This window comes from Dysidea avara, chromosome 4, assembly GCF_963678975.1.
Source record: "Dysidea avara chromosome 4, odDysAvar1.4, whole genome shotgun sequence".
Classification (NCBI taxonomy): domain Eukaryota; kingdom Metazoa; phylum Porifera; class Demospongiae; order Dictyoceratida; family Dysideidae; genus Dysidea; species Dysidea avara.
In genome coordinates this window covers 14,219,466-14,243,490 of record NC_089275.1, presented here as the reverse complement: position 1 = coordinate 14,243,490, position 24,025 = coordinate 14,219,466, and the positions used below count along the sequence as shown (strand labels likewise).

Here is a 24,025-nt window from a genome sequence, read left to right as displayed (position 1 = left end):
TCCACCCTATTTTATTTCAATAGAAAGATCGACCAGGTTATATCATCCAAGGTGTTTCATTTTGCCAAACTCATCTAATCTTTCACACCAACAAAGTTTCTACTCCAGAACAGTTAAAGATTAGAACAATTTACCATCAAATGCAACCTCAGTAAAGTGTATGCAACTTGATAACTAATTTTTGTAAATACGTAGCTAAAAAATATCGTGGTTGTTTTGTAACTTTTTTTCCACAGCTGTGTCGTCTTCCCAGTAACAATAGTAATAATCAATTGTTTCATAATTTCAAGAACATCATGGTCAGTAATAGCCTTATTTCTGTTCCTCCTTTGTATGTTGGCATATTTTGTGTGGAGACTTATGCAGGCAATAGAGAGGCTATTGTTGTGTCCAGGTCACTTCCCTGCCATTGGAAAAGCAGTCTACTTATGCAATACTAGACAGTGTTTTGTATATAGTGGGCTTTTGTTTGTCTCAATTGAGTTATTAAATGGCCCCGGTACATACCAGCAAAATATTAGGGTTAATATATGCAGCATTTCTACCAAAAGCAGCTATTGCTACTCCATCACACTGTTTAAATATACAGTCCCATGCTAGCTTCAGCATGAGTATGACTACAAACACTTATGATGGATCTGAGTCATTGTATTATTATGATATTTATTACAGCATGTCAGATAGTGAGGATGTGCAGTCTTCATCAACAGCTACTACCTCCAAGAGGAGGTCATCATGTTTGACTGCCTCTGAAGATGAAGATGACGAACTGAATGATGGGACCACTGGCCATATTGTTGATAGGTTAGTGCTACTAAATACAGTTAATATTGTACCATTGCTTAGTGTATACAAATACCTATTGTGTGTAGCTTTGTTAATTTATGCTCTGTGTGTACGTGCATGGGTGTGTGTGTGAGTGTGTGCGTGCATGGGTGTGTGTGTGAGTGTGTGCGTGCATGTGTGTGTGTGTGAGTGTATGTGGTGCATGGGTGTGTGTGTGAGTGTGCAGTTTGCGTGAATGCATGCATCACGTCCATACATAATATGTATTTGCGAGTTGTGTGTTATGCAGCTATAGTAGTACTCTAATGTAGTAATCCAATGAGACACCAAACAAATGTAGATTTAAGATTTAAGATGAACTTACAAGTGTGTTCTTGTACACGTACGTGTATGAGTAATTCACCCTGTGTATGCTTTTGTATATATCTTGTACTACCTGTGATGGTGTTAGTGTGATAGTCTTGTTTGTTTACACAGAGTGAGGACTGGCCTTCAGAGTGCATCACTATCTTCCAACAGCAGACAGCAGTTAAGTCACTGTCAGCTACAACGTACATTACAAGTCACTCTGTTTAGAGTTAAACTCTACTAGGGCTGAAAGTCCTGAAACAATACCTGAGTACTTGTTAAGGATTTTGGTACTCGGATAGTAAAATTGGTACTCGAGTACTTGTTAAGATCACATGATGCATTTGCCATCAGGGAGTGGCACGATGAAGGATACAGAGTTTGATTGGCATAATTTCTTGCCAGGAACACCAACATCAGTACTTTAATACAGTGTGTGTATCATTGTTGTTGCTTGAAAAGCTGTAAACTGCTTAGTCAGTATAAAACATGTCAAATGGGTATGACTACAAGTATCTAGTATTCATGATTAGCTCTAGAGAGTACTCAAATATATATATTTTTTTAAAACATGATCGTTTCAGCTCTATAAACTACATTAGAAGTCACCCTGTAGAGAGTTAGGTACAAGTCATCCTAGCCTGTAGAGAGACACAGTTCAGTTACAGCAAAAAGTGGCCAAAAATTCTTGGTTGCAAAATGTTGTAATAAGAGGTTCCACTGTAGTAAACTAATCAAATTAAAATTGTTCAAGTTAACCAAAACTAAAAACTGTTGTGACTACAACAAAACTAAAATTAATTTCCATACTAAATCAATACTAAACTTGCATGTTGGCTGTTATCATTTAATGGGTTTGTTCACGTGGATGTACATGTAGGTACATGCACGCACGTACGCACACTACCACACTGTATGCATCAATCCAACATGAAATTCTTAAATGCGTTTCAATTTCTACAGTATGTTTGCAGAAATGTGCCATGCTTTAAAGACTCATGATAAATTATGATGGAAAACCCACTATACAGTATTCACACAGAATTGAATTTGTGTGTGCAGATTATAATAGCCACAAGTTAACTATAGTATAAATGGTGTTTTATACTTCAGTTTCTAAGGAATGCTATTGGACCTTATAGTTTACATTTCACCTAATAGTTCACAATGTAACTTCTAAATAAAAGTAACATTCACATCTATAATGTTCCTTAATATTGTCTGTGTTTTTGCCACATGCTCGAGATACATATTCATTAGCATCAAATGAAAAAAGTATGCTGTTTTCAGAATTGTATTTGTCTTGAAGTGGTTTAAGCTGCTGAGGTGGACCTTGACGATCTATTATGCTAAATGGAGTATCGTCACACCAGTTTAATGGATGTCCATCTTGCTGAGACATTGGTGGCTGCATTTGTTTGCTGCTTGGCTTTTTGATTGGCTGTTTTGCTTTCCACTTTATTCTGTCGCGGTATGCTGTTGTGTGCTGTTGTCTAGATTTTAATTCAGTTGGCACTATTTGTAATGTTGAGCCTGTTGTTGTTCCTATATATTCTTTTGTGATTGAATTGTGGTCACTATCACTTTCATCATTTAGTAGATTAACAGCAATGCGTTTCTGAAACGGCCATTTTAGTTGTCTGTCATACTCGCTCTTAACTGTACTCAGATGAATCAAGAGGCTAAGATTTTCATGTGGTTGAGGAATACATGCTGATTGAGAATAGCAAGCTGTGCCGAATACACCTTTTACATCTTCAGGACGTTCGTATTGGTAAGGATCATGACCTTCATATGAATATGGTTGTTGTGCATGTTGTGCTGTGCAGCAAAGGCAACGACATACAAGTTCAACTGACAAGCACAACTTATAACCATTGTGGTGGCTATAAAAAGGTGAAGACTGATATATTATTGGAGCATCATAATGATTGTGTACTTGGTAACCATAACACCTTCCAATGCATTCTCTTTTGGTAATAGTTAATGGAACTTTGAAGACAACTGGTACAATTGGTTCTATAGCAGTGATTTCAACCATTTTAGACAAATATAAAGGCCAGTTGTTTCCCATTATCTTTTTGGTCACAGACCTTAAACCATTAACCCACTGATCTTCACATGATTGCTGTTTTAAGGTAACTACCTCCCGTGTAAGATCATGGACTTTGCTTTCAAGTTCTTTTTTATCTTTTTCTAAATCCCGTATTGTAGTATTTTGTGATTCAAGTTTGTTCATTTGTTCTGTAATAGTACGACACATCATTGTTTGATGCAATATAGTGTTGTCCCCCAAATGTTTTTGTAACATTTGACGCTTCATTTTTTCTTTACATCCTATTTCACTAAATGTACAAGCTACTTCTTGCTCAGGGCAATTAGCAATATGATATTTAACCTGACAACGAGGATAGGTGTCTTTTGAACAGTAATTTGGACAAGGTATTGGATAATACTCACATTCATCTTTATGCAGGGTGGTGACGACCTCATAAGTTGACAGAAAACCACAGAACTTGCATGAAAATTGGCGATACTTGCAAACATTAGTGACATGATCAGTTAAGACTTTTCTTGCAATACTTTCTTTACATTGTATAGACAGTGGACATTTTACCATTACGAATTCACATTCACCTTTCTCTTTCCCTAATTGTAAATGGTTCTCAATCTTTCCATAATCTCCTATCCATACACACCCCTTGTCTTCATATATACAGAGAACTTTTAGTCCATACAACTGTCTCATGAAGTTTTTGTCTACCATTCCATTTAGAGGTGTAACTTGGCATATCGGACATTTTCTGGTTGTTTTTTTCACTGAAGAAGCACAAGGATTACACAAATGGTTACCGCAACACTCAGTTTGATATGGCGTAGATAAAACGTACAAGCAAATCGGGCAGTTGTACTTCTCCTCGACGGTTTGCACAAAGGTGAGTCGGTCTTTAACTTGTTTGCTCAATGCCATTTCCGTGGCCTGTGAACATAATTACATGAATTAATACCCATAACGAGTAACAAACAATCAGAGATAATAGAGGGTACGCCCTCTATTATTTATGAAATATTAGGCCAATGAAATTTGATTAGCAGTTTCGCGTCATCGCCCGCATGCTTTTGATACACCCGCATGGAATTTCATTATTGGTATTTCAGATTGAAATACTCTAATAGAGCAGTCACTTTTACTCTAATGGAGCAATGAGCTATACTCTAATGGAAAAATCACTTGTTATATGGATTAGTAACGTATTTTAGCTATTTAATGCAGGAGTAATCAATGTAGACTCACTTTTGGCAGAAATCTTCATGTTTGGGATGTGTGTTGTGCCTTTTGGAAAATAATGAATAATAACCATCCCTTGAAGCTATTACAGTTGTATGCCAGAACAAATCGATATAGTAACTCTTTCTTACCAAGATCAATACCAGACTGGATATGGAAGATCTTGACAATATAGACTTACTTATTTTCAAAAACCGTTTGCAAAATGCATAGACACTAAAATTTTGTTTTTGTACATTAGCGATTTACCCAATGGGTTTTGCTAATCAATAAAAAATAAATTTAAAAAAAAATTTAAAAAACCGCCCGCCCGCCCGCATCAAATTTTCAAAAATCTGAGCGAGAAACTGGTAATCAAGTTTCATTGGCCTAATCTTAGACTATCAGTAAAAAAAAAAAAAAACCACTATCAGTATAGCCATAGCTAGATAGAATATATAATCTATGGCCATAGCTAGATATACTATACGTAGAATATGCTAACTACCTTTCCTACGTGAACTTAGGTCTGTCAACTCTTAGATACTAGACTTATAATAGGGATTGGAAACGCACTATAAAATTATTATTTTCGTAAATCAATGTGCGTTTCGCTGTTTCGCTGGTGAAGTAGAAAATGGTGGAGCCTTTGAGTGACTGGCACTCGAGCAGGCGTGTAGTGCACGTATTCTTCGTGCGTTAAAGCTGATGCTATGGCTATATGAAGTACATTGGATGGGTAAGTTTCTTATTTGTGTGTTTTAGCGCGCTGTCATTTTGTTGTTTAGGCCCCTATTTGGTGATTATTAGTTTCTCATCCAGCCTTTCTAATCATTATGATGCGGGCGGGAGGGTATTACCATTATGCCATTATTTTATAATATAACTTAACACACTGATGTACAGACCTTGTCCAAATTGTCTTTCTTTCTTACTACAAACATTTCCTTCACTACTTTTCGTGATCGCCAACTGTTTTTCGACAGTCAGCTGAAAGCCTGCTTTGATGAAGTCGATAGAGCACGATTGCAGCTGGCACCGCAGCAATTTGCTAAGGAAAACAACAGTTCTCCTGGTGATATATAGCGCATTGTAGCGTTCATCAACAAAAAATTATAACAGTTTGGTATCACGTGTTCTTCTGAGCATGCGCAGAGTAAATAATGGCTTACCATGCAGTAGCTTAAGAAGGATGCGGGCGGTGGATGAGAAACTAATAATCACCAAATAGGGGCCTTACTGTGGAGTTCAACGCTATTTACCGTTGTGTAGTTTTTTGAAGTGACAACGTTCCTAAACCATGGTAACATTTCCCATGCTCGAATTTTGACCTTGGAAGTGTTAATGGATCAAAATTTCTAACAATAGGGGCGTTGTTTGAGGGAGGATGCTTATTTACAGGGCATTTCAGAGCGATATTTGTACAAGTTTGTGTAGTTTTACTGAGCTTCGTGAAGTACTGACTGAAGAATTTCCATGGTTCAGTACAAATAGTTACTTTGGAGAATGTGACTCCATATCTAGTTTACAAATCCTTCCTGTTACTTTCGTGTAGGCAGAGTTTAAAATGAGCAACAGAAAATTTCACATGTATAGTCTTGGCATCAGAACTATGATGAAAGGAGAGAAATTACAAGAAATTCAAGGTTGGAAGACTACCTAAGAACCAGAGGGAAGAATATAACAGATAATGATCTAGTGTGTGCTCTTTAGCAATGGTCTCAAACTGGGTTTTTGGAATTACGTTGATGCTATTGCTGAAAGCTTTGCTTTAATGTGTGTGTGCGTGGCTGCTATACTGTTACCAAAAGCTTTGCTTTTGTGTGTGTGTGCGTGCGTGCGTGCGTGCGTGCGTGCGTGCGTGCGTGCGTGCGTGCGTGTGTGTGACTTTGTAGTACAAAAGTGTGTTTTTGTGTGTGTGCTGCATTACCAACACATAGGGGTGCAATGAATGACATGTTTTTCGAACTTGTTTCAAACAAATTATTGTCTTCACGAATACAATTATGCACATAATAATATGACTTTTACCAACTACCTCAGTAAACAATTTAATGAAATTGCATATTGCACAAAGGTATGTATCTAATTTCTTTTGGTATTAGTCTTACATGTCAGACATTTTGTTTGTGGACTGCAAGTAAATCACCTGGTCACTGTTCTCCATATTCCATGACCACAGCTGGAGTGTTGACAGGACTAACTCTACACATTGTATACCTGTAAATCAGGAAAAAATTGACGCTACATATTTTCGTCTATTAAAATTTCGACGCTATATATATTTCGTCGCTTGCATGATCAACGAATTTTTGGCTGAATAACTAGGTGTATGTTAATATTTGTATGAGCAAATTGTCCGTATAATAGTTTAAAATAATTCGTCATTTTAATTTTCCTCGACACAGCCAGTGACGAAAATATTTTGACGACGAATTTTTCCTGATTTACAGTAGTTCACATTCTTTGCACAGCAAATGATTGAATGTGGATTACAGCCTCTTTTTTTGCTGAACTTTGAAAATACTGTGGGTTTAGGTTCTTTACTTCCCCAATACAGAGTTGAATTACGCATATGTAAATTTATCACTTTTAGTGCAAAAATATGACATAATTTATTGCATTGGGAAAACAACAGTGACTAGGAGTCTTTCCTGCTGCCCACATAAAATGTCTGGCAGGAGAAATTACTCTGGTGTAATGATTCACAGGGTTCTGCCCATACTGGTTGGCAGTGGTTCAAAGCGACCAGTACCCTCTTAAATCCGACCAGTATATACAATTCTTACACACATCACTGATACACATGCAGTATACCCTAATATATCAGTTCATGTTAACTTTAGTCCACCACTCAGGAATTTCTGGGCAGAACCCTGAATTATGATTTATTTGTGGTGTGCTTATGTAGTAGTCTTAATTTGATTTTTGATTGATTGTAATGCTAGGTAAGCTGTTAACATCTGAGTGAGCAGTTGCAGAACCTACAGACCTGCTAGCAGACTAGATTGAGTCAGAAGTATAACACAAAACAAGCTGCAACAGGCCCGTGCAAGAGTAGAGCAAGAACCAACCTCCTAGTCGGATTTGCAATGTTTACATCATGTAGTTTCAAATGACATGTAAATAATAGCCTGGCAAGGTGTTATTTGTAACTGAGTTGTGTGGCACATGAATCATGTTGTATAGGGTGTATAAACTGTACTATGTTTGATCCTGTGTGACAGTACTGCCTCATGGAACGAATGTCCCTCATTGTTGAGACCAAGGATGATGCTTCGCTGACTTCAAATTCAGTTTACAATCTGGTATACATACTAGGTCTTACTCCTACTCAAGTCCAGGAGCTGTAAAAGTAGGGGCACACCCAGTCCGCTACAGTATCTCATTTGAACTTGAATGGTCTAAGCTGATGTAGTGTAATCATCAATTCCGACTTCAAAGGTTCAGATATACTCTAATAAAGCAGTCAATAACTCTAATAGAACAGTCAGTGCGGCCTTGAAGTAATATTCAGTACAGGTAAGCCAGAGAGAGATGTGAGGGTGTCCTATAGTTAAATTCATGCTTTAGCAGATTAGCTACAGCTTAACAGTATTACGGGAAAGCGAAACGCGGATTATTTCCGTTTACGCCTCCGTTGCCAATCCCTATTATAAGTAAGGTAAATGCGGGTATTTCCGGACAGCGCACAATTCCGGACACTTTATGTATAGCACCCAAGAATGAATCAACTAGAACACACTTTTCGATTTTTATAATCCCTATAAGAATAGCTATTCACACCAGAAATTTCAAGGCAATCCGTTGTTTCGTTCCTGGGCTAGCTTGGTAAAGGTGCCAAAGTGTCCGGAATTGTGCGCTGTCCGGAAATACCCGCATTTACCTTATCTATGGTCAACCAATGCGTTATTTAGAATAGTCTATCCCACAAGCGATTTCTCCGCTTTGGTGTCAATGGCAACGCGAAAACAACTTGGAATAAGACAAAACGGCCTGCTTGGTGAATATCGAGGAAAGGTAGTGTTTGTGTGTAACAATGAATGTAGACGAGGTGTTTGAATGTGTGAAACCAGACGGCACACGGTGAGCTGAAAAGCAGCCTGACCAGGTGATGCTGTCCCTCAAAGTCGCTACATGTGTGCCGTTTATCTCCAAAGCGATCCTCTCAAAAAGTACACTATCCGTTTCGTGGTTTCCAGAACTCATGGGAAGTAGTCTATTTCTCTGTGTGATGTGGAGGTTTATATAGGTCTTTTTCCCCTACCATTGGAAAGGCAGTCTACCTATGCAACACTAGTTAGTGTTTTTGTATATGGTTACTTTTTGTTTGTCTCATAAACGTTCACCCTCCTGTCAAAGTATTAGGGTTAAGGATTTATACCAACAGAGGCTATTGCTATTCTGTCACGTAAAGTTTAAATATACTGTATAGAGGAAAACTTTGGTGAATAAACTGTGGTGATTCACCAAAGTTTAACCTGCCGATTACTCCCAGCGTCATATTTATATGTAGCTATAGATTGAGTTTGAATTTTTATTTTGCCAAATGAAAATTAGCTTGCTATTGGCTGAAGTTTACCCCTACAAGTGCTTAATGTAATTTAATTGCTTGCAAAAGAAACATTAGAGGGATCTCTTCATTGTTATTGGTGATATTATTACAGCATGTCAGATAGTGAGGATGTGCAGTCTTCATCATCAGCTACTACCTCCAGGAGGTCATCATATTTGACTACCTCTGAAGACGAAGAAGATGATGTACTGAATAATGGGACCACTGGCCATATTGTTGATGGGTCAGTGCTATCTGAGATACTGTATGCAGTTAATATTGTACCATTGCTTAGTGTATACCAATACCTGTTGTGTGTAGCTTTGTTAATTTTATGCTTAATTGTATGTGGTGTGTTTGTGTGTTGCACGTGTAACTTGTGTATGTGGTGTGCATGTAGTTTGTGCAAATGCATGCGTATATGTGTGAGCTGGTATGCTACGTGTCCACCTGGAAGGTCTGGGACTCCCTTGCATTGGCCTTGCAAGCCACCGAAAGTGCTGTACATTATGCATATACCATGCTTTCCATGAGGTGGACCAATTCTTTGACTCAGGTCCTTGAAATTGTTTATGGCCTATCCACCTTCCTCTCACCTGGCCTTTAGGCTACTCAGCATCCCCTGGTTAGGTGAGTTCCAGTGTTGGGGGTAACGTGTTACTTATGTAACACATTGTATAATAATATTACTTTTGTGGTAACTAAGTAATATAACGAAATACGCTATAAAAACAGGTAATATAACTCAAGTTACTTTGCTAACAAATGTAACTGGTTACCTAAGTAATACAGTTACTGTAATGAGTCTAATATTATGTAATATTATTATTACTACAAGTAACCAAGTTACTGATCTCATTAGTAATCCACTGAGTAACGCCTAACCACAACGAAGTAATAAATCCTACTGAATGAAGCTTATTTACCAGCTTCTTACCTATAACCAAGCTTTGCATATTGCCCAACAACATAATCATGTCACATGATAAGTAATATAATAATGTACTATTATTATAGTTGCTTTATTTTTTTGGATAATATGTAACTAAATAGTTCTGTTGCTTGTAATATGTAACTAGTTACTTTTAAAGAGTAACTGTCCCAACATTGGTGAGTTCTCTCTCCTAGCATAAATTCAATGGCTTGTAAATAACGTCCCCTGGCTGGGTGACTGTGTACACCCAGCCACAACCACATGGATGGTTTGGGCAAAGATGATGGTCTTCAGACAAGCAGAAGTGCGTGTGTGTGTGTATGTACATGTATACCTGTACATAATATCTACATACAGGACATCAATGTGGGTGGGTGTGTCGCATAGTTATAGTAGCACTTATAATATTATTTGTAGCGATTCAATCAGACACCTAGCAAATCTAGATTTAGGATTAGATGAGCTTATTAAGTGTGTTCTTGTATGACTGATTTACCCTGTGTATTTTGTTGTTTATATCATGTACTACCTGTGATGGTACTAGTGTGGTAGCTTCGTTTGTTTTCACAGAGTGAGGACTGGCCTTCAAAATGCATCACTATCTTCTACAGCAGACAGCGAGACCAGTAGAGACAGCACCACTCCCAGTAGTCTGAACAAGAGTGTCTATGAGTTACGATCGGTCAGTCAAAGTTATGTGAAGCCAGACAAATTGTCAAGTGCCAGTGGATGTGAATCAACAGTGTCAGGGACCAGTAGTGGATCATCTGGTAGTTCAGCTACCACTAGCTCTTCCGGGTCTTCCTCCTGTGACTCTAATTCTTTAGTGCAGAAAACTGAGTACCTTATTCCACACCCAGCAGGTCCTTCAACAGTTTCAGTTTTTCCTTCCAAATTGTTAGATGATGTGGTCGCTGCTTGCCAGGCTGGGGACCTTCACAAGGTGAAGAGGTTGACTAAGGAAGATCCTTCTCTGGTGTTTGCCAGGGATTTGTCTGGTCGGAGTCCACTCCATTTTGCATGTAGCTATGGCAGGTTTGATATTGTAAAGCATCTGGTAAGTTCAGGTGCTGATCCAGATTCTGGTTCCAATTCTGGTGAAACCCCACTCCATGTGGCGTGCATTAGTGGACAATCACGAATCATTCAATTATTGTTCTCATATGTATCTGACTTGGATGCTGCTGACAACAAAGGCCAGACTCCTACCCACTATGCTGCCCTTAATGGTGAAATACTGTGCCTCAACCTGTTATGCAATCAGGGAGCAGACATTTGCACAGAAGACAAATATGAAAGAACTGCCGTACATCTTGCAGCTACTAGAAACCATTGTGATGTTATACAATTCTTGTTGGAACGTGGTATGGAACTAGATGGTCTTGACTTTGAGGGCAGAAACTCGGCGCATTATGCTGCAGCATGCGGTAACCTTGATTGTCTTAAATTACTGGTGGATAATGCAGTTGATATTTTATCTGGTGACAATAAAGGAGATCAGCCAGTCCATGATGCTGCCAAGAACAATCATTTGCCATGTTTAAAATATTTACTGAAGAAGGGAGCTAAACTGGTGGCTGCAGACAATCATCAGCGAGGTCTCTTACACAAGGTATGTGTACTCCATACAACAATCGTATGTACACTAGTACTGTATAGTTTAAACTGTACTTAATAAGTGTCTCCATTTTGAGTGATTATGTTTGCTTCTCCCTGTATATTACGTAGTACATATTTGTGGTATTTACAAGGAATTAGATTTGAAGTGAATCAGTGTTTACTATCTAAGGAGTTTTGTATGGCATGATCATTGTATCGATGGTTAACTTTGAAGTGTAAGTTTGAAAAGGTATCCCACAGACTTTGATGTTAATCCATTGTAAATCTATTGTTTGAGCTTGTCTGAAGGTGTTAATCATACAAAGTAATGGTATCACTTTCAACTTTTTCTTTTAGTTTACACCATTCGTGCCTGTGGACTTAAAGACTTAAAAGAGCTGTGTATACTTGATATGCGTAACCAATCCTGTTGCAAAGGCTCACCTGGAATTTGGGTGGTGCAAACCTCCATGATAGGGCTAAGACAAATATTGAAATTTACCTCTGAGCATTCTCTACTAAAATGTTTGAACATTCGCAGCTTCAGTGTTAACTTTCAAGTAACAAGTTTTCTTGCATTTATGCACATCCTTCTTAAGTTTTATCTTTCTAATCCTATTTAATAAGTTTATAAGCATTTGGAAAATGCACAGCAGCAGTTCTGAATGATGCGATTGATTGATTGCAAATGGGCAGGTCTGCTATACTGCAATTATGCACAGGTAAACACCAACTAATGGCTAAAAGGACATTTTCTATGAGTTATCTATCACTTTATAAGGTGTTTTTTAAGGCTACAACTATGGTAGCAAGCTAAACTACAATGTTTTAAAAGTGGGCCACACAAACAAAGATCAATCATAAAGAGACGAACATTGATCGTGCAAGATGAATAAGCAGCTGCAATTAAGATAACGACGTGTGTTTGTAATTCTTTTGTAGACTATGAGTACATTACAAAGCTTTTTTTATAATTTGAAGTTTACTTAACCTTCGAACCCACAAAATATTTGAAGCTTCGTCCTAGCCCTACTCCATGGTTCCTACATACTGTACTCTACCGTACTATTATGATACATATTTGTGACTGGATTTGCAAAAAAAGGGTATTTCACACCTGTTTATCAACTTTGACAGTTAATAACTTAAGAAAAGGTATTATGAAATTTGGTCAGTAGTGAGTACCAACATAGCTTAATGGACGGAGAAAATTTCAACTGAACATTAAGTTATGATCTCCCAAGTTCATGGAATTGGATGTGTGTGGAAGACCTCTTTCACAAATCCAGTTAGATTTTAATATATTTAGTGAATGTAGTATACAGTAGCCATAACTTTTTGGTGATCCCTTGGGTGGTGCATGTTGTACTGTACAAATGTATTGTACATGTACATATGTGTATCACTTGTGTAGACTGCTCAGAATGGAGCACTGGAGACGCTACATTGGCTACTGGAAGCTGGTTGTCCTGTTAATATGTGTGATGGTGAGTGTGTTGAGTTAATATTGTGTATCGTCTGACTACGTACGTATATGCTCTCAGTTAAGTGGTTTGGTAGTATAGACACTGTATGTCTATACTGCTTACTAGGTGTAACACTTTTTATTGTTATACTCACATCACACTTAAGTGGAAAGAAAAAGGGAAAAGAAAAAATAGTCCCAGCTGTGGATCCATGCCCTTTACCCCTGTGGGGTAGCTCAATCAGCCCCAATGCAGTATGTAAAGTATTGCTACCATATTCTACACACATGGGGGGGGGGGGGGGGGGGGGGGGGAGGAGTTTGTTTTTTGCTATTGCTGTTACCACAAGTAGCACCGTACAGTACGTACCGAGCTTTGATGGTGTACAGCTGTAGTGTACTGTAATGTACTTCATGTATGTGTGCATACATACATATATATGCCTGATCTGTGCACCTCTATCTGAATACTACAAGTGGTTGTTATATTAGAGCACAGCTGTATTTCATCAACTAGTAGTTGACACTAGACATGCTTTGTTATCATCAGATACTTGACTGCTTTGTTAGACTACTTCCATGACTGCTCTATTTTTCAATCCTGAATAGCCCACTCGTGTACAATAATCATGGAGCAAAAACACCACACAGTACAGCAAATATGTAAACTTCAGGTGCATAATTAATTGATAATAACTCATGACTGAAACAAGCTATGAATATGGGACCTGGCTCAATCTGTTCCCCATGAACTGGCAAATCCATCAAGGTATATTTCTCCGTGTGTACAAAGGAAAGGGCCATTTTAACAAAGAAATGACAACTCTGTTTCGGCTGCATCATAACCCCCATACTTTCACGCACTTTATTATAGAAACATCAAAAGATTTTATCACTCTATGAACAGGCGAATTCAAGATTTTATTGATTTGAGTTTTATCTCACCACGTATCAAAATGATTAAAATGTGTGTAAATTTTTTGTGACAACATATTTTTACCCAATACGTTTTTGTAGCAATTTTGTGAAAATGACCAGGTTTCATTCAGCAGCCAGTCACAATTATTTTAAAAAATGTGGATGCCATATTGTCTTCCCACATTGTATAAACAACCCTCATGCTTAACCAGAACTTGCTGATCGACAACCCACATGTGGTTTCCCTGTATATACTGTACACAGAAAAATTTGGAATTTTTCTGTGTACAGTGGATCCTCACTAATTCGAACAGTTCTGTTCTCAAGTTGACAAAAGTCTGTTCAGATTAGTGAATTTGTTTGGATTAGTGAACCCATTGATTATATACAAAACCTAATTCAATTACTCTAATAGAACATACATTTGTTTGCAAATACTCTAATAAAACAGTCATTTGTACTGTTCGGATTATCGAGCGTTCGGATTACTGGAGTTCGGATTAGTGAAGATCCACTGTACTTGTTTGTTAACTTTGTTTTGTTAATAATTAATATGACTGGTGAACCCACATTTTACCTCATCTGAAATGGCACCGTGCGTCCCAATTATCGTCTGAAAAGTGGAGTATCCATTATGCTTCGTTGTCAGCTTTGTTCAACCCATTACACAGCATTTTGAATCAAGAACTGTTCGAAAAGCACCACTGCAATCCATGCATACCAAAAGAAATGGTGCCGCATGCCCCGGTTATATCAATTATCGTCTGAAAAGTGAAGTATCCATTATGCTTTGTTGTCGGCTGTGTTCAACCCGTTACACAGCAGTACGAATCAAGAACTGTTTGAAAAGCACCTCTGATATCAAAATAGCCACTTATGACAAATACCATAGCAAATACAGACGATTTCCGTTACGAAGGGAAGCCATCATGTGCTATCGCCAAATCGACACTTTGCTGTCAGCAAAGATGAATGGGACATAAAGAAGGACACTGGTGAGTCCATGAAGAATGCATTGTATGTACTGCGGTATGCCAAAAAGCACCTGTCGGGCCGAAGCGATGTCAAACAATGAAAAAATCAAGCCCGTAGCCTTAGCCGTTATCGAGTTACGCCTGTCTGAAGGCATCGGTCGGTCATTCACTAGAAAATTCCGTAAAATAAATTATTTTTGAAATTCTGTAGCAACTTGTTGAAAGTGTTTCAGGTTGATCTGAAAACTTAGTTTTACCAAACCAATACTGCCTCATCGTCGTCAGAGGAAATTGAGGCTGTTTTTTGGGTGATATTATTTAGGTGGGCCACGCCTACTCCTTTGTGGTCCCTACTATACAGTTACTATCGTACTGTATGATACTTGCATCATGCTTACGTGTGGAGAAAACAGTACAGTACTTCCACCACCAGTGACACTGATTCTGGCACATCAGTTGTTGCAAGTGTCCATGAAGCATTCACATCAGATCACGTGCATGTCATACACAAATAGTTGGTCTTCCATCATAGTCTTCCTGGAGATCATATGCACTTACATATTCTGACTAGAATTGCATGCCTTGTATTCAATAGCTATAGCAACAACAAGCTGAAACTTTGGTGATCCATTCCTTGGACACTGTAGGTATGCAAATAAAAAGAAAATTTGAACTTGGTGGGTTTTTGCTGAGACCGTCAATATGAGCAGAATCAACTTAGGGATTTGTAGGTTTACACAGTGTAACCACAATCCCTGCTGATGTACTCCGGTGATTCCTTTTTGTTTTGCAATCCCTATTTAAATATGTTTGAACTCACAGTAGCACCTTTGTCATGTTCTCATATTAAAGACTTCATCTTATCAACACTAATCAATACCAGTAGAGATATCAATCAAAGGCAAATTTAACGCTGTGTTTGTACTTGCATTTAGACATGTTCCCCCATGCATCCTCCTTATTTTAAAGTATTCACATAAATATGTAGGTTCCACTGTAAAGGTTTGTGGGAGACGTTCTCTAGTCACCTGTATGCCTACATATACAAATCATCTTGGATTTTTTCATGTATTGGGTGGATGTAGAGTGAGGAGTTCTCCGTACATGTTTAAATCCACTAAACAAGAAGTTTTGGTACAGAGATATGTTTTAACAGGCACAAAATACTATTGTAAAAAGAGGTATTCTGTAACAAAACTAACATTTACTGAGATTCTAGTTGAAGGTGTTGTGGGTATCGTTATTTTATCCACTTACGTACACTTTGCTTCTTATGTTTTATTTTTCTATTATGGACTCTTGGTTTTGTAAATGCCTCCCTGCAAACCTTTATAGCAAGCCTAAGTACTGGAAAATGTATATTCACCATTTGAAAACTGATTACACAAATGCTATTGTTGATTGTGTGCCTTCCTTAAAGGTAGTCAGGAATTATGGAGGTGTGCTAGGTGTTAATATTTTAACTACCTGTGTGTTTATGTGATTTAGTAGATTAATGATGTTTGGTTAAATGCTGTGACGTATGGTAGGATGTATGGTATGCGAACTAAGTTCATTGGAGCTATTAATTGCGTACAAGCTGTGCCTTCCTTAAAAGTAGCAAGAATTATGGGGAGTTAATGTTTTAATTGTGTGCTTGTTTGTGTATATAGTGTTATTGTTTGTGTGTCACCATGGAAGAATTGCTTTGTTTATCGTGTACACATTGAGTGTTCCATAGCATTGATAGCAAGTACAGTAAGAGAAGCATACTGTTATTATTATTCTCAATGCATGGTTTTCTGTGGGTTTGCTGAAGATAACAATTACAAGTGTTTCCTAAAATAATAATTGGATATTTGCATTGGAGCAGGTCCAGTCCACTAGCATCCTTGGCACCAATACTATATGTATACTGTAATGATATGAGAACTGTATCTTATAGGGGTGATGTTACTGTTATAGTGGTTAAAGTAACTAATACATGGTAGCTAGTTTTGCATGAGCGAGCGCATGGTATATCAATGTATTCTGAAATAGATACTTCCTGAGAGAGTGCAGTGGAATCTATGTCTACTGAAAGGTCTCAAGGAAACCAATTTCACATGGCCATGTAGATCAAATGCCAGGCTGGTAGAGCGTAATACCACAATAGAAAACCACTGTAGTTTATGGTATGTTATTAATTACCCTGACATGTGTCACAGAAGACGTGTACCTTCCACCATATGCTAAATTTTAACATATTGACAGCCAAATTCTCAGGGACCACTGGCCAAATTGGCAAACCACATCATACTAATCATCCTGTACACTTGCTGGGAAAATCTTTTATGCATTTATAATACTTGCCATTTGATCATGCTGCAAACATTTAACCATGCTGCAAATTTTGAGGGGTGGGGGGTAGTGGTTGGCTGCCAATCCACAAAAAAAAAATTTGCCTCGAAAAGCTCACAATTATGGTAATTCAGCTCCCTACAAAAAAAATCCTGCTCTACAGTTGTTTTTGCTTACATACATGTAATAGTAACTGCAACAAAGTTATCGAACAGCAAAGTCCAGACTGAGCAAACAATGGAATCCTAACTAACTCTTTACAAGATGTTTTATACCATTATACTTCAAAGAGCCAATGTATACATTTTACTTACAGTGCGATCCAATCCATTCTATATGCAGCTGACTTCTTCGTAATTTGTCCCATTTTCGCTGTTGCACATGAGTTGGTCTTATCTACATCACATCCAGGATAAAGCAGCCGACTGTTGACTGTAGCGATGTGTATATATAGCACACTTTCTTTGTTATCAAGCAATACTCACAGAATGATTAAGCTCACCTATGTACGTATTATGAAAGGAATCACTCTGCACTATTACATAATAAGTGCACACTAGCCTGGCGGTTATCCCAGAATTGAGAAATGAGACCTTTCTTGACGAGTGCTTCAGTACTAGCGTGTTTTACTATGAAATGTACCATACAGATTATGGCAAGGCCTATGTATGCCATGCTGTTGCAGTTAATGGTTAACCCTCAAGGCCAGTTAAGTCATGCAAGCTTTTAGGGAATGCATCTTTACACAACAATACAGGTAAACATGGCGACCAAAAACCGAATGGGTGGGGTTTAACCCTTAATGCCCTTGGTGTGGACATGGGGTAGCTTAACTTCTTTATCCTAAAACTAACATTGATTTGAAAGTCTATCTATTGGACTACTTGAGGAAGTACCGAGGCTCACTTGTTTTGAAGTGATAAACAATAATTGGGTTTTCTGTGATTCAGTCTTCTCGCCATGTATACAACTTCGATTGTGGGTTTGATCATGTGAGTTATATGGGTTGATTTGAAATTTGTGTGGGCACAAACTACACTAAACCTGTCGTATCTCAGTACTGGAATAGAATATTTTGCATTCTGTAACTTGTCCACATGCCCTGTTTTTGCAAGCCCATAATGGTGAATCGAATGGATCTTAATGCAAGTTGATATGCATCCATCATCTAGTTATGGAGCATTTCATAAAGGGTTTGGATGAAATGTTTATTTAACAAATAAAGTTGTTTACATGGAGAGTTTTGGCCTCATGCTTTAGTGCTAGGGTAAAACCCTAGGTATTATTTTACATCACAAGTAGAATCATGTAAATTGCGTAGCCATAGGTAGCATGCTTTGCCAGTTATAATACTTTGTTTATAGTTATGTATATTTACACAGCTTTATGGGTTAAACGATCAATTCCACATCCATAGTTATTACTGCAATGATTGCTCTATTAGAGTATTCTGTGACTTGGTTTTTACATGTTACTCTGTTGCTATTGCTTTCCTCCTTCATCTGCTCTGTGGGTAAAAATCTTTCATCCAATAAACATGTATGCGTAAGTAGACCAATGTTTTGTGTAAGTTGTCATTTTGATAGAAATCACATGGTTGTTGTTCAGTTCTCTATGATATTAAAGGTTCCAGACTACATTAAGGTTTAGCTATATTTAGTCTTAAACAGTGCTACAGTGTGAATTGCATAGAAATTAACAGTTTGTCCATGTGTATACGTATGTAATCATCTACATATGCAGATCTCTTAGACCAACTACGCATTTGCAAGTTAATGCAGCTGGCCTTGTGTGTGCAATGTTTATGACAGTGTTAACTATCTGCACGTTTATACTCCAGATCACTCTGGATGGGATTGCTTCAGTACAATCCAGATTGATTTTTGAGCCCCATTTATACTACAAAGGCCAGGCTTGCTCCAATCTGTAAAAAAACTTGAACCCACGATCATAATTTGCATCGAAGTAAAGGTTGTTGATAGGGTTTAAAAGGATTTGTGCTCTCTATTTTGCCAGGTTAGTAGGCATGATAAAGTCTTAAGTGTTGGCCTCGGTGTTGGCGACTACTCTCAACTCCATGTAGTTAGTTAACTATTGATTTGCACATGTACATGTTTGCTTTGAGCCTTTGCATTGTTCTTGAGACTGTCTTTCAATATTGTCACCTAAATACTTTGCTGTTGCTTCATTTCATCATTACAGTCGCCATTTTAGCTGCAACTGTCCATATCTTTATACCGTTTATTAGAGTTAACTCGAAGCAACTGTTCACATGCGGATGTGAGTCACATTGAATCGAACTGGACCATCTCTGGTAGGTAGCCCCATTCGAATTTGCATGGCTTGGTTCAGCGTGTGTTTACATTGAAGCATTAATCGCTCCAGATCGAATTACAACATAATAGCTCGAATCTGCAATTAATGTAAACAGCTGAAAGTATGCTCATTATAGTACATACTTGTGAAGGTATTCACATTATTGGCCTGTGGGCTGTAATAGCTATTGTAATTAGTTCTCATACCATCCCTCCCTGAGGACACTGTAAACAATACGTCACAGTACATCCTGTAGCTAATGTGGCACCAGCAATGTTTACCATTAACCACCGTTTATTGCATACAGCAAATCAATTCATACCAATAATTCTTTGTGTGCTGTGAACTACTGTTATTTTCATACATCATGCACTGCCTTCAAAGAGCTTCTCTGGTTACTTGGAGCTACTAGCTAGCTGCTGTGTTTGAGCTAAAGATATTTTTTGGTGATAATATACATACAGTAGCTAGTGCAGTCTTGTAATATACAGAAGTTTGTGTATACATGTAATAGTTGTAATATGGGCATGAGGGCTTTGCCTGATATGTATGCCTGACTGCCCGAGGGCTGAAGGCCCAAGGGCAGAGGGCATACATATCAGGCAAAGCCCGAATGCCAGTGTTACAGCTAATATGTAACACTTAATTAGGCTGATAGCCTGTACAGGGCAATCAATCACCCAAGCCAATACGAGTGCAGCCACTGGATGTATTATATATGCATACCTAAAATTTTCGATTATGGATCAGCAGCTAGTACATTCTGGTTACGTTTGGTTATGAGAAATGGGCATATCCTAGAGATATCACGAAGAATTTCTGTCACACAAGTTTAATGTTTTAATCAGTGCTATTGAACCGTTTATGGAAAAACTACGCAGTTCACTAAAGGCCTAGATAGGTATAAGCTTGCTTGTAGAGTGGTTACTCCATACAGAGTGATAGCTTCGTGATGGGGATGTGTCCGTATTCAAAAACGTGCGGAAACAATTGGTGAATAAGCTATAGCACTAGTTTTCACCTTAGCCCAACATTTTTCAACTTGTAGGATGGCGAGGATAACAAAATGTTCTCTGTCTGAGTGGTTTTCATAGCGAAATCCAAGTCGTGCATCCTAATCACATGAGTTTTGATCGATCCCCACAATCGATTTCAACACCAACGTCTATATAAACACTGCCCAGTTGTAGACTGGCTACATTTCATATGTAGCCCGGCTAGCTGGGCTACATACGAAATGTAGCCCGGCTAGCTGGGCTACATACGAAATGTAGCCCAGGCGGCTCCTTTGATCTGAGGTGTGAAAGTGTTACATACATATGTATGATATACATAGCTGGGGATTTAGTATTGGTTGCAAGATTTTTATGTAATTCTACATTTCTCTACCCACAGATGATTCGTTCACACCAGCACACTTCGCAGCAGCTAATGGTCATGTACGTTGTTTTCAGTGTCTGCTGGAACATGGAGCAGACATTTCAATAATGAACAACATTGGAGAGGACCCTTTAGATGTTGCTCGCAAGCACGGAAAACCTTATGCCATACAGAAGGCTGGTATGAACAGTATACTAAATGTGGCATAAATGCTTATTTGAATGTTTGATATATTTTCTCCATTTCAGCACTTAATCAGGATACTGTCACTTGTTACATATGTGCAATTTCATTGACATTCCAGTGAATAAGGAGAGCCAGTGTCAGTATTGTGTACAGAAACTGCAGCAGATAAGACAAGCTGAGGCCAGCAAGCCAACAAAATTCGAGTATCAGATGGAGAAGTCTAAAAGTGACTTGTTCAATTTTCCTCTATCTTCTGGAAGGTACACTGTATCTGTCAATTTGTACGGAAGATTTGTATATAAATAAATCCTTTCATTTACGTGCGTACATATGTGTCTATTTTTGATACATATGTTTACACATGGTTATTTATATTAGATCTCATATACATATTCCCATCATACAAGTTTTATATATAGTGTAGTGTGTGTAATATCTTAAGTGTTTGTTATAATAATTGACTGTCATATTTTTTAATGATTTAGTTTCTTTAGCTTCATGAAATGATATCTACATAGTATAGGTGTAGCTTGACTTCCCTTGCTTTCTTTCAACAGAGTATAGAAACATTGTGGTCACATGAATTATGTAATCAGTGAAGCTATGACTACTGTGTAGTGTTTGAACGATTGTTTGTCAGTGCTGGAGAGTTTAAGTGGTTTAATTGTTTATGATTGTCCTATGATGGCACACTTGGCTTCCTTTTATGTTATGAATAACAATCTAGCCACAGCAGTACTTTGTAAAATACTTAATAGTGGTATGTATATTTAATGAGATATCCCAGTAACTTAGTGTTTGAATAGATGTGTTTCTGTGTATATACCGTACATCTGGTATTTTGTTGTTGTTCGAGGTTATTTAGTTTTAAAATATATTTATTATGTTACATTTTTGTGGGCAGCCTATAGTATGTTCACGTTGAGCTGAATCCTCAAAAACATTTAATAACTCATGGATGCAATTACACACAATCTTCCTCATTTGTAGTACTGCTAGACCCACTAAAAATATTTCAAAATCTTTTTGTTCAAATGTTTGACATAATATTTACGGCCTATCAAAATTTTCACTATACAATTCCAATGAGGAAGCCATATAAGTACAGTGTCCATTGCAGCCTTTTCCCAAACTTGTAATGATGTAGAGATACTAACCTCTATGCTGTGTCTGCAGTCAGTACAAGAAGCTAGCATAGTTGTCGCTACTATTGCCTTAGTCTCATGCACCAGGAATAAGTACGTAATGCAGCACTTAAGATATAACATTCATCTAGGTACAATGATGTTAAACCGGCACCTGTCAAACGATGAGCATGTAATTGTAACAGATCCCTGCAGCTGTGGCTGAGCTAGCATGCCTCAATCTCTTTATTCAGAGTTAGTACAATGGTGTGCCTGGCATGCAGAGAAGTCCCTGTAGGACTTTTTTCTCCAACCACATACTCAATTCTTCAGCATTCAAACTAGTGCACTAGTTCTTATGACAAGCCACAAAACAATATTTTGCAAGTATAAAATATTCATAGGCATAAATGTTTCACGTAATTTATTTTCGTTAGTTGAGGCAATCCCGAAATATTCTTACTGTCGAAAAATTTCCCGATCTACAGTAGTAAAATATAAAAAGTTTTGTAATGTTAAGAATTCAAATTTTACTTTTAAATTGCTTGGTATTGTTTCATTTCAGTGCCAAACTTGGGAAACCTCGGATGCCTAAAGGTCATCAAGTTAGCCACCAGAAGACCAAGATTCCAAACAAGGCCAAGGTTCCAAAGAGAAACTTAGCAGCCAAGTACTATGGCATTCAGCCTCCATCATGGCCTGATAGCTAATTATATTAATATTATATATGTAGCTACATACATTGTCTATTGAAACCTTTGTCACTTAAATGATGTATTTTACGTGTGTGAATTGTACTAAAAAAAACATGTGATATGTACATGATAGACACATAAATTCCAGTGGACAAATCTTACTTGGGACATGCTAAATAGGACTTATCATATGTGTGTGAGGTGTTGCATGCAAGGTGAATATTTTATTATAGGCACTATTGGAGAATGTTCGTGCAGAAACTAAGTACTATAAGTATATAGTGACTGAGCTAGAGAAATATATAACTATTGCACCTAAGAAATAAATTACATTTAGTATTAATAAGTGGTTATAGTTGGAACCTTGGTAATGAAGTATATAACAAATGTTGGAAAATGTGTTTATAGATAAGATTCCGCTTGCACTACCCGGAGTATATTTGAAGTCATAGTAGTTAAACGGGTATTAAGGCATTTTGAGATTCTTCTTACCTATAACACAATCTTTTACAGCAAATGCACACACACACAATGGCTGGAGAATTCTTGTTGGTGTTGTTATTCTCTCAGTACATATGGTTTTTCTGAATAATTATTTTGACAGGCCATGCACCTGTACACTGAATCAGCTTATTGCAATGATTTTTCTGCAGATGAGATACTTTAAATTCTTTGGTTGTTCAGTACAGACACTTTGTTTATACCCTGATTTAAAACTAGCCTTTGATGTAAAACCATCAACAGCTTCATCTACTACAGCTACCTGTTAATGGATTCAGTATCAGATATATATGCACCTACAACGTACAAAAACTATACAAGGCTATCATGATATCGATGATCAGTGTATTACGTAATCGCCCGCGAAATTAAAGTACGCGCACTATAAAAAGGACCCACTAGCTACGTGAATCGTGAATGCTCTTGTCTATTTCGAAAATGAGATCTAGAGCAGAACTGACGTTTTGTGTGTACTTGAGCTTGTTCCTCTACTGTGGGCAACCCAGAGCACAGCTTACCAGGGACGAGAAACAGAGCGCACTGGATCTGCACAATAACTTGCGGAGACAAGAAGGAGCTTCCGACATGTTGCTAATGGTACGGTACATATAAAGCTATAATGCATGCATTAATCTGTACTGAGCATGCATGCTTATT

The 24,025-nt window shown here is 37.8% G+C and overlaps 3 protein-coding genes and 1 long non-coding RNA gene across 5 annotated transcripts in view; 3 read left to right on the top strand and 1 right to left on the bottom strand.

The window, feature by feature from the left end:
- The first annotated feature begins 679 nt into the window (after positions 1-679).
- On the top strand, positions 680-1,649 carry LOC136253124 (uncharacterized). Its single transcript, XR_010699967.1, has 2 exons — positions 680-804; positions 1,264-1,649. It is a non-coding gene; the product is annotated as an uncharacterized lncRNA (long non-coding RNA).
- Positions 1,650-2,094: 445 nt separating this feature from the next.
- LOC136253120 (TNF receptor-associated factor 6-like) lies at positions 2,095-8,339 on the bottom strand. 2 transcript variants are annotated; one of them, XM_066045735.1, is made up of 3 exons: positions 8,305-8,339; positions 4,911-4,939; positions 2,095-4,114 (listed from the first exon to the last, which is right to left on the bottom strand). In XM_066045735.1, the coding sequence occupies exon 3, from the start codon at positions 4,103-4,105 to the stop codon at positions 2,297-2,299; it is 1,809 nt and encodes a 602-aa protein (XP_065901807.1). In that variant the 5' UTR covers positions 4,106-4,114; positions 4,911-4,939; positions 8,305-8,339; the 3' UTR covers positions 2,095-2,296. The 2 variants fall into 2 exon arrangements, with proteins under 2 accessions (XP_065901807.1, XP_065901808.1); XM_066045736.1 differs by lacking the exon at positions 8,305-8,339 and having other exon boundaries at positions 2,095-3,954; positions 4,026-4,114.
- LOC136253121 (serine/threonine-protein phosphatase 6 regulatory ankyrin repeat subunit B-like) lies at positions 8,290-23,014 on the top strand. Its single transcript, XM_066045738.1, has 7 exons — positions 8,290-8,422; positions 9,070-9,201; positions 10,462-11,503; positions 12,905-12,977; positions 20,878-21,042; positions 21,167-21,308; positions 22,738-23,014. Exons 2-7 carry the CDS (start codon positions 9,071-9,073, stop codon positions 22,880-22,882), a joined length of 1,698 nt encoding a protein of 565 aa, XP_065901810.1. The 5' UTR covers positions 8,290-8,422; position 9,070; the 3' UTR covers positions 22,883-23,014.
- Positions 23,015-23,806: 792 nt separating this feature from the next.
- LOC136253579 (fibrocystin-L-like) overlaps positions 23,807-24,025 on the top strand; it is a 36,287-nt gene continuing 36,068 nt past the window's right edge. The window contains exon 1 of the mRNA XM_066046245.1: positions 23,807-23,965. Coding sequence (XP_065902317.1) covers positions 23,807-23,965 — 159 coding nt within the window. The remainder of the gene's footprint in view (positions 23,966-24,025) is intronic.

Coding starts and splice junctions, on each gene's coding strand:
- LOC136253120 (XM_066045735.1), bottom strand. CDS start 4,105: ATGGCATTGAGCAAACAAGTTAAAGACCGACTCACCTTTGTGCAAACC.
- LOC136253121 (XM_066045738.1), top strand. CDS start 9,071: ATGTCAGATAGTGAGGATGTGCAGTCTTCATCATCAGCTACTACCTCC. Junction 11,504..12,904: donor AGCGAGGTCTCTTACACAAG/GTATGTGTACTC, acceptor TCACTTGTGTAG/ACTGCTCAGAATGGAGCACT. Junction 21,309..22,737: donor TTTCCTCTATCTTCTGGAAG/GTACACTGTATC, acceptor GTTTCATTTCAG/TGCCAAACTTGGGAAACCTC.